Source organism: Lepisosteus oculatus, chromosome 14 (assembly GCF_040954835.1).
Source record: "Lepisosteus oculatus isolate fLepOcu1 chromosome 14, fLepOcu1.hap2, whole genome shotgun sequence".
Lineage (NCBI taxonomy): Eukaryota > Metazoa > Chordata > Actinopteri > Semionotiformes > Lepisosteidae > Lepisosteus > Lepisosteus oculatus.
In genome coordinates, this window is record NC_090709.1 from 43,066,437 (window position 1) to 43,077,443 (window position 11,007).

The window sequence follows — 11,007 nt, forward strand, 5'->3', positions numbered from 1 at the left end:
CAGGGGGTACCTTTACTACCCCAGGATGCCGGATTTCTGCAAGAAGTGCAGACAGTCCGGCCACAAGGAGAAAATGTGTGACATCGTCAGATGTCACAACTGTAACAAAGAGGGGCACCTGGCAAAAACCTGCCGGGCAGCCAAAAATTGCGATGGATGCGGCGCCGAGGGACACCTCCTTCACTAATGCAAGGTAAGCAAACCTTCGTTTGCGCAGGTGGTGGAAGCCGACCAGCAGAAACCGGTCTCAAGACAAAGGGAGAGAGGTGAGAACAAAGAACCTGCACCTAAACCCCGCAGAGAACCGAAACTGCCAAGGCCACACCCCAGCCGCACCAGTGCCTCAAGATGGCCGCCAGGACGACGGACAAAATGGCTGACCGGAGGAAGGGCCCTGGATAACTCCCAGCAAGAAGGGAAAGAGGATCCACCTTCGGAAGGACAAAAGAAAAGAGTGGTGTAGCGGCGAGGCTTAATAATAAGGCAGAATTAAGTGTTTCTGAGCTTCCCAAATGAGGCCCCATTTCTCTGTTCATCTCTGTGGTGCAGCCACAGAGAAACTATTCATGCAGGCTGATTTAAGATGTTTTCTTTTGATAAGGACAGCTCCCAAAGGGGGATGCACTTAGCTAAGCCTGGCTATCATGATCAATGGTCACCCATTGGCGCCTATCTGTCTAGGGAGTGCCAGTTGGACATCTGGACTGCATTCCTAAGTGTCAGGAGTAAGTGACTCATATCTCACCTTGATCAACCAATCAGGGACTGGTAGGGCCGAGTAACCCACATGGGACTCTGTTGCCCATGGAACTTTCAGCCAATCAATGAGCTGAAGTTCCTCCAGGTAAAAACAGGCAACACGAGATTCAGTAAGATTCAGTAAGATTCTGGAGAGGATTCTGTGGACTGTTCTAAAGGGAATTCAAAGGAGAATTCCAGGGCAGGACGGCCCGGGAGCAGAAGGCTCCCAAGGGCAGGACATTCTCGCAGAGCGCCTCCTGACCATCCTGAGACTCAGCCCGGACAACCACGGAACGGCCAGTGTGTCCGAGTGCCAGAACCTTCCTTTGTTCTAAGAGTCTAGAGTGGAGGTTGCCAGAGAGTAACCAGCAGCAGGCCTCGTGAACAGGTCGGAACTGTGGACAGCTGAATCACTATTCAGAACTAGCTCTTCATCAGGAACGAACCGGTCCTCTTCCTGACTTGCTGGGACCCACAGTCATCTTTTCTCCTGTGCACAAACTTTGCTAGTTAAAGCCAACACTTACTAGCCGGCCAGCGGGCATCAGCAGCGCTCCGTCGCAAGCCGCACAGCACAGCCTGGCACCGAGCCAGAGAGCGCAGATTGGACAGCAACAGCCTGCAACTGTTTCTTTGTGCCCGCAGGAGATCTGAATCCCCAGAGATTGGATGAGTATTCAACTTCACTGCATTACTGCTCGAGAATTCAATTGTAATCCCAACCAGTTGATATCAATTTAATTCCTAAGAGTTATGTTCTTGTTTTGAGTATCTAATGTAGAAGTTGTAACCAAGTTCACTTTACGAAACGGTCTTAATGAATGATATACTGAATGTATGTCCTCTTGATATGTGTAACACTTCGTAACTGACTGAATATATATCTTTTGTATTCTGATAACCCTCTCGATAAGATCTGTTAGGTTTACATGCATATTTTATGTATTAATAAATGTATCCTCGTGTATTAGTACCTGTGTGTGTGCGTTGTTTGAGTTATGTCGCATGGTTGGATTCTAAAGCCATCAAAAGAATCAACTTTGTGATTTACTGCTACAATTAATAATTGTCTCAGTAAATGCCCAAACCCTACAGAACTGGTGCCTTCAGAGAGCCACTATGATTACATATTTGGCGTCCCTGAGCCGGTTTTCTTACATATTTGGCGTCCCTGAGCCGGTTTTCCTACAGTGGTAAGGGAGAACCGTTTCCTCGTCCTAGAGGAAACGGAACTTTCTTCCCCCGAGGCCCAGGAACAACCGGAGGAGGCAGCCCAGGAAATGGAAACCCCCCCCCCGAGGCCCAAAGATGACAGGAAGTGACAGCCCAGGAAACGGAACCCCCCTCCTCCGAGTCCCACGGACAACAGGAGGAGGCAGCCCAGGAAGAGGTTACCCCCTCCCCCGAGGCCCAGGGACAACAGGAAGAGGCAGCCCAGGAAGTCGGAACCCCCTCCCCTGAGGCCCAGGAACAACAGGAAGAGGCAGCCCAGGAAATGGAGCCCCCCTCCCCCAAGGCCCAGGAGCAACTGGAGGTCCCCGAAACTCCTGGAGAAAGGGAAGAAAAAAGCCTTCCCGAAGCGGTGGCGGAGAGTATCTTCGAGGAAGACAAGATTACTTTGAAGCCGCCCTGGAGCTGGGACTGATGGTAGGGCTGGACCTGTCCAGCATGTTTACCTTTCAGTCCCCAGCGAGACCTGGAGGGAGCCCAGCATATTCCCCCCAGGACCCGAACGAGAGGAGTTACATCTAGGCTAAACAGTGCCCAGATGTAGACTCCCAGGTTTTCCACTGTAAGCACAAAGAGAGGAGGTTCAACTTTCACTTGTTTAATCATGATTGTGAAACTTACCTTTCTAACAACTAACGTGAGAGGGCTAAGAGACCCGGTGAAAAGATGGGGAGTCTTTCATGATCTGGTCTCAAAGTCTTTCTCAGTTTGTTTCTTACAGGAGGTCCACCTGAAGGATGAAAGCGACAAGCTGACATTCACCAGGGAATGGACGAAGGGAGAATCATGCTGGAGCGTAGGAGAGGTCCACTCTTCCGGAGTGAGAATCCTCCTCAGAAACCCAGAGATGACGCTGGTTTCCTCCTTCTCGGTGGTGCAGGGCCGGATCCTGGTCGCAGACATCGACTGGAGGGGGCAGAAGTTGAGAGCAATTAACGTCTATGCTCCGACGGAACCCTCTATCCGGAAGGAAGTGTTTGCTGACCTGGCCAGCTGTTGCACCACCAACAGACAGGTGGTGCTTGGCGGGGACTTCAACGTCGACCGGGAGAAGGGGAGCGACGCTAGCTCGGCAGAGCTGGAGTCGCTACTCAAGCAGTTCTCCCTGGTAGACGGTTTCAGACGGTGCCTAACGACGCCGGAACGACATGGAAAAACTCCCGGGGAGTGTGCAGCCGCCTGGACTACATCTTTCTGCACACGACCTGCTCCCTGGAGTCGGCGACGGTGTCCCCGGAGTTGTATTCCAGCCACGAGCGCTTGACGGTGGTGGCTAACACCAACCTGCCGGCATTCGGTCGTGGGTACTGGAAGCTGAACCGGGAGATACTGGAGGAAGACGACTTCAAGGCACTGTTCCGTAAAGACTACGCGAGCTGGGTCGATCTGAGAGACGGCTACAGCTCCATGATGGAATGGTGGGAGTCGGTGAAAGACAGGACCCGAACCCTGGCGCAGACGTACTGTAGATGGAAGGCGGCCAGGGAGAGGAAGGAAGCTGCACGACTCCAGAGACAACTAGAGGAGGAGTACAGCTCGGCTAACGGGGGAGGAGCCTTCAATTCAGCCCGGGCACGGGACCTGAAGGAGAGGCTCCGCAAACTCAATCAGGTCCGAGGAGCTCAGAAAAAGAGGGTGATCCACGGCCTGAGACGGGGAGATGGAGAGGAAGTGCTGGACGAGAGCGACAAGGTAGAAGCGGCCACTGCTTTCTACACAGAGCTCTTTTCAGAAAAGCAGACGGAGGTGGAGGCAGGCGATGCTTTTCTGGAAGAGCTGAAGGCACGAGTACCGGAGGAGGTGAGAGAGGACTTGGAGGGTCCGATCGCGGCCGAGGAGCTGAAGGCGGCGCTCTTGTCCATGGAGAATGGCAAGGTGCCGGGGCCGGACGGACTCCCCAAGGAATTCTACACCTGCTTCTGGGACACCCTGGCGGCAGATCTGGTGGAAGTGGATCTTCCGCCGGGGGAAACTCGGAGACACCATGAGGGAGGGCATCATCTCCTCTTCAAGAGCCCTTAGCAGAGACGGTGAGACGGGACCCTGTCATCGACGGCGTGGAGATACCGGGAGGCGCGGGGGAAACCCTGAAGATCTCCCAGTACGCCGACGACACAACGCTGTTCCTGAGGTCGGACAGGGGGCTGAGGAGGGCCCTGCAGGTCATGGAGCAATACTCCAGAGCCTCGGGGTCGAAACTCAACCGCCGAAAGAGAAAACTGAAGTTCTTCGGGCCCTGGAAGCACAGGACGACAGTGCCAGAGGATCTCAAGCTCTGCACGGAGCCCCTCAAAATACTGGGGGTTTCCTTCCAGAGCCAGGACAATGAGACCAACAACTGGACCAAGAGGATCGCCAAGGTGAATGCGAAGCTGGGTCTGTGGAAAACGCGGTCGCTGTCCTACACAGGGAAAGTGATGGTGTTGAAAGCAGACATCCTGCCGGCTTTGGTTTACCTGGCGGTGGTGTACCCGCTGCCGGCCAGACTCAGACGAGCGCTGCAAGGGATTATCTTCGGCCTCGTCTGGGGCGGCAAGTACGAGTACATCACTCGAAAACCGGATGTGTCAGCCGGTCGAGGAAGGGGTTCGAGATGTCCCACATTTCCCCCTGAAACTCGACTGCATCTTCTACTGCAACCTCTGTCGGGCGCTGCAGGAGCCCATTGGCCACAAGTACCAGTACTTTGTCAGGCTGTGGCTCTCCGTCCCGATGAGACACTGGGCCCAAGGCAGAGAGGCGACCGAAGTTCTACACCCACGCTGTCAAGTGGAGCAGGAGGTACGAGGCCACGAGACAGCCAGAGCTCTGCACCAACCACAGAGCCCTGTACAAAGAGGTGAGGGGGCATTTGGTCGCTGACGAAAGGCTGCAGGTTCCCAGACAAGTCTGGGAAAGGACACAGCCCAAAGAACTTGACAACCAACTGAAGGACCTCAACTGGATGGCTGTGCACAAGAGACTGGCTACCAGAGAGGTCCTCTACAGACACTCGCTAACCAGGAATCCGCATTGCCCCCGGGACACGTGTTTTGTCGAGGAGACTCAGGAGCATGTGTTCTGGAGCTGCCTCTTCGCCAAGGTGGTGTGGGGCAGAATGGACAACATTATGCAACTCCTGGGAAAGGATGCAGTGCTCAGTTACCAGTACATTCTGCTGGGGGCTGGCACCCACCAGACTGGACAAGGGGACACAGGACCTGTGGGGGCTGCTACTGTCCCTCACAAAACAAGGACTGTGGAAGGCGAGGAACACTCTCATCCGGCACAACATAAAGTGGGGGGCGAGGGAGCTGGAGGAGAGGATCCTGGCGGACCTCAGGAGGAGGACGAAGCACCACGTCGCCAAATGGGGTCTCCCCACGGCGAGGGAGCGCTGGAATGGACTTTGGGACCTATACAGAGATTAAAGGACAATAGCAAGTGGTAGATTTGGAGGGACTCTCTTAATTGCGCAAATCCGCCCCCACTCGCAAAGATTGATAACGGACAATCAATCTCCGTTCCGCCGTTGTTTTTTATTACATGGAGTGTTAATATGTGTGAGATGTTCCTTTTGAGATGTTTTTTTTGCAGAATAAAGTATATTTTGTAGAACAAAAAACATCTTATGACAAGGTTTACAAGTTATCTGTTGAACTACATTCTCATAGGTGTGGTCACATTCCAGATCATTTGTTTACGTTTTTGTTTCTGGAGCAACTGTTAGATGAAATGTGCTAATATGTAACCTAACTCCAGTGTGAATAACTAGAAGAGGGGAGCAGCTCCATTCCATACCATGGGAGCTTTGAGATTGGCTGGGCCAGATCTCTCATTTGCATATCTGATTTGGAAATATAACACTAAACCCCTTCTTGCATGGATTTAACTTGCACCCAAGAGTCCCCTACTGTGTATTGCTACTTATTTTTTTATGATAAGTGGTGATTACCAGTTGACAGGTTTTATTTGTTGAATTATAAATGGTTTTGTATTATCATCCTGAATGGCCTGTACTCAAGGTTTGGTAGGGTATGTGTTTTCATTTCATTTACCAAATTGAATTTTTGCTCTTTTAGTATTTGTCTAGAAGGCTTTCTGAAGTCAGGAACCCCATTTATTTGGTGAAAAAGGATTCTGTATTAATATTAATATTTCTCATACAACATAAATAGGGTCTTTTATGAATAAAAAGATCTTGCACTTGGAAATCTTGATAAAGCTGTGTGCTTCCATACACTCAAGCAGTTTTGATTCCTAATATTTGACCTTAGGTGAGGGAACGGGTCTTTTTTGCCATTTGATTTCCAATTGATCAGCACAGTATAGAAAATAGACCCATAAAGCAACCTCAGCAGTGACAAATGTCACTGGGTCACTTGGGTTTATACGTCGGGGTCCGGTAGTGAAGCTCCGCTCCTGTTTAGCCTCCGAAGCCGTACAGGGTGCGGCCCTGGCGCTTCAGCGCATACACCACGTCCATGGCAGTGACGGTATTCCTCTTGGCGTGCTTGGCGTGCTCGGTGTAGGTGACGTTCTCCAGGAACACCTTCAGCACCCCGCGGGTCTCCTCGTAGTTCAGCCTGGAGATCCGCTTCACTCCCCCACAGCGAGCCAGGCGGCGGATTGCGGGCTTGGTGATTCCCTGGATGTTGTCACGGAGAACCTTATGGTGACGCTTAGCGCCTCCTTTCCAGAGTCCCTTTCCGCCTTTGCCTCTTCCAGACATCTTCTAGTTATCAGCTGTGAACACGACACACACTGCTCATCTTTGATGTATAATAGACATCTTTCTTTGATTTCTATTATACATCAAAGAAAGATTTTTATAGGTGTGGAAACTAGTAAATAAAGCCAATGATTTGTTTTAGAAATGTATTATTAAAATATACAATTATTCACACCTTAACAATATGAAGTTCAAATTATACATTATTTACAATATTGTATTCAAATGTCTAATCATTATAAAAAACACAACTAGTAAACTTCAGTTACAAATTCTAGTAACATGGCAATATATATATATATTAATGACAAACACAAACTAATTACATGAACACGCTAATATTTAACTCAAAACCACATTTCGATTCAAATATAAATTTTTAAAATTTACAACTTCTTTATTTCCACGAAAATATTATTAATGTAGCACAAACGCTACTTTCTAATAAAGACAAAAAGAAACAGTTTTGTGTCTCATGGTGATCCTCCTCTCGAGACTAATGAAATGTTTAATATGATCCCTCGAGAAAAAAAAGGAATCAATTTCCGCCTGGAATGATTGATGCCCCATCAAACATTTTGTAATATCCCTGGAAGTTTATACAGTAGAATTCTGGTTCGTGGCTTAAATTCAAGGTAAATGAGACTAAGGAAACGAGTTGGAAACTTGATGTCGAAGTGGGATTTAAATCACCCATTTCACATTTTACTTCATTGGGCAGTATGTGCCAGAGAGCAATGCCACAGCATCCCTTCGATAGCTCAGTTGGTAGAGTGGAGGACTGTAGTGGAGTCAACAGGGAATCCTTAGGTCGCTGGTTCGATTCCGGCTCGAAGGAAGGTGCTTTTCGTGTAATTTAATCAAAGAGTTAAAAAAGCGAATCTGTTTTATTCAGACATTGATCAAAAGCTCAATAATCGACTAAGCAAAGGCTCCTGTTCCGAATTCAGCCCACGTCTGATTGTCTTGTTTTGGCCAAGATCTGATCTTTGAATTAAGGGACTACACTGTCTGCTTTGTAATTCAAAAATACATACAAATGTCAAGTTTTTTGTAGATATAAAGGTGTTCTCTGTTTTCAAAGGATAGTTACTTAATTGGCATAATGATTTGGTATTGATTTTGTATCGTTGTATTATAAAGTTTGTGCTTTCTGTGTTTTTATCGTATTGTGAACTTATTTTTTAAACAAATGCTTACAAAGGCAAACACGGCACACATCTGTTTATACCAGCGGTGAATTGTACATTTTTATTAAGTACAAGCTACTGTGCACTTCTGGGAGTATAACAGGTTCGATATAAAGTGGCAAAAATATAAAAGGGGAAAATACCCCAGACTGCGTGTAAAGCCCTCGTTGTGACTGTTTTAGATAAAAATGGCGTACTGTGCACGAAATTTTGCAGAAACACAATCTGATATTTTGATAATTATCATTTTAATAATTTTATAAGAATGAGGCCCCGGATCCAAATCTTCAGTTCTGATTTTTTTAAGTGATATCTTTCCTTCCTGTCGAGGAAGTCACACGATGTGAGCAATTGTTTTTTTTTTACGTTGCGATCCAAAGAGCCTCAGACTCACTGTAACCAAACCAGGATGGATTCTGCTGGGAGCCGGACTGAGCTCATTCTCACTCCCTGTGCTGAAAACAGAATTAGCTCTTCCCCGAACATCGTCTACAGCTGCTGGATTGTGCTCTGCATCTTACTGCTCCGGCAGTTACTTTGACGAAAGACAGATCACTTGTGTGCTTTTAACCTTCTCGCAGCTACGGGCGAGACTGACGCTCACGATATGAAGGCACCCGCTGGTATACCTTCTCTAACTTTCAGTCGCGACAGACTTCGCTTTTTTAAAAAAAAAGTAGATATAGCCCTGAAAAAAGCATTAGCTTTATCAGTTTTATATTAATCTATTTTGAATCAAAGTTTGATATTTTGTTTTATTTTTTATTGCATTTTACATAATAATAATAATCATTATTGCTTACACTTATATAGCGCTGTTCTGGATACTCCACTCAATGCACTTTACAGGTAATGGGGACTCCCCGCCACCACCACCATTCTCCTGAATGATCACAGAGAGTCAGGACCTTGGCTTTACGTCTCAGCCGAAGGACGGCACCTGTTTACAGTTTAGCGTCCCCGTCATTGTACTGGGGTATCAGGACCCGCATGGACCGCAGGGTATGCGCCCAGCCACAGAAACCAGACGTGTGTCGGGCTCGGCTGCGAGCAGGACAATGACGTCACGGGGACAAAGTAGAGGAAATCAAAACGGTTCTATAAAAGACCTGTGTCAGCTGTTGGTTTGCAGTCTGGACTCTAAATCCTCCGATCCGATTTTAAATCTCTCTAATACCTGAGCTGCGGCTTCTTCCGAGTATTTATTCGTATACTTATTATGTGTAAGTGTATAGATGAAACCTTTCATAGTGTAACGCTTACGGCCGACAGGCACTGTGTAAGAGCCGGTGTACCAGAGCAGGTGACGTCACTGCCCTTCCCTGTGATAGCAGGACCACAGCCCGTGGGTTGTGGGGAGATCTCTCTTTAGCTCACCGGGCTGGGTCGCTGCAGAGAGACATGGGAGTCCCGGGTTCGAGCCCCCGACGGTGGGGGGCCGACCTAATGCGGCGAGGGTGCCCGCCTGAGCCCCTGTTGCGTTACAATATATTGTTCAGTTTAAATCAAAATGCTTTACTAATACAAGAGAGAAGTATAGTATGAAGGATGTGACAAATGTATGATTTCACGGAACAAAACGGTTTTTATTTGCACTGAAATGAAGCGGAACTTTAGCGCAACACACAAGCCCTTTGTCTTTTTTAGTGATTTTTAAACAGACGTAGAAAACACGTTTTTTTAACACTATAATAGCAGGGTCAGTGGCGTAATGAATAACGCGTTAGGCCTCGTGTCAGAAAATTATAGGTTCGACTGCCATCTGGCTTGTTGAGTTTATACCACTTACATTCTTTTATATAAATGAACTGCACCTGAAAGCTATAGAAAACACTTTGGGTAAGTTGTCTGCAGCCTCCTGCGTCGACAACTTACCCAAAACACTGTACTGTCTGGAGATCAGCTCCAGCTCTGAACTCAATTGCAATGAAAAACCATGCGTAACAAAACTGGAGAACAGCTGAACTTGTGCTCAGTTCGGTGATGAGGGTTCAGAACTGTCCTTGTTGTAATTAGCACGAACTGCACAGGCTCTGAATCAGACCATGTCAATTAGTCTGATCAGTGTAGGACACGTTAATGTAGAATTATTAATAGGTTTATTAGTTAGTTAGTTCAGGTTTACCCACCTGAACTAATGTAGAATTATTACTTGGTCTGTCTCTTGTTTGTATATAAATGAATGTCTCTGACAACTTAATGTTAGTTTTACGATGTAGGTCAGGCGTTGACATATGCACGAGTATACGAAATGTCTCACTCATGATTCAACTCATGTTCTATAGGAGATTGGCGATTCCTCCTGTTTCTCGTACAACCATATCAGAACAGAAGCCCGTGTCACCCAGCTGTGATTCAAGATCGACTCGCATCTTTATCCCTTTTTTGTTCGTGATCATTATTGAACTTTTTCGAATTGAAATGACAATAATCAAACATGCAGGCAGATTTTTGAAAAGTATTCGGAATTGACAGGGTGCCCCTTTGGAACAGTCGTCAGAAAATGTGAGAAAATGAAAGTTATGTAAGCTCTCACACAAAGCATTGAAGATTGGAATCTGAGTGTAAAAAAGCTACCTGTCTCCCAATGATAGGCAGTGATACACACCATGACTCGAATAGACTCAGCGAACTTTAACACCTATGATATTACGAGTGCTTTGCACGTGTCGAATTTCAAGAAGGAACTACTACAACAGTTTGGACATAATTCAATACCACCGGCAAAGTCCAATGCCGGCAACTTCTGAGAAAATAATGTTCACTCATGGAATTTGGTCTTTGAATGGCTGGCGGGAAAATTCATTTATACTCCTTTTGCACCCTCAGCTGAAACATGTTAAAATAACAACGCAGATTTGTTGGAGAACCTGACAAGAATTATTGGGTTAGTACTGTATGTATTCTTGTATATTTACTTTAATTTTAATATAAATGTAAACATGCATGCTGTATAAGCTATTGTAATTTTAAAATATGTTAGCTGAGGATGCGAGGGGGGCTATTATACCTTGTGAAACACGCAAGGAACCGTAAAAAAGGCTGATATTTGAATAAAATTGGCGATCACAAGAAAACCACAATTTATGTGGTATTATCATCAATATCCTTCAAAATCGACGTTCAAATGAAGGA

The 11,007-nt window shown here is 46.9% G+C and overlaps 1 protein-coding gene and 2 non-coding genes across 3 annotated transcripts; 2 read left to right on the top strand and 1 right to left on the bottom strand.

Moving 5' to 3' along the window:
- Window positions 1-6,014: 6,014 nt before the first annotated feature.
- LOC138243854 (U7 small nuclear RNA) lies at window positions 6,015-6,070 on the top strand. Its single transcript, XR_011192472.1, has one exon. It is a non-coding gene; the product is annotated as a U7 small nuclear RNA (small nuclear RNA).
- A 306-nt stretch (window positions 6,071-6,376) lies between these two features.
- LOC138243292 (histone H4-like) lies at window positions 6,377-6,682 on the bottom strand. Its single transcript, XM_069198885.1, has one exon. It carries the CDS (start codon window positions 6,680-6,682, stop codon window positions 6,377-6,379), a length of 306 nt encoding a protein of 101 aa, XP_069054986.1.
- A 750-nt stretch (window positions 6,683-7,432) lies between these two features.
- Window positions 7,433-7,520, top strand: trnay-gua (transfer RNA tyrosine (anticodon GUA)). Its single transcript is given in 2 exon segments — window positions 7,433-7,469; window positions 7,485-7,520. It is a non-coding gene; the product is annotated as a tRNA-Tyr (tRNA).
- The last annotated feature ends 3,487 nt before the right edge of the window (window positions 7,521-11,007 follow it).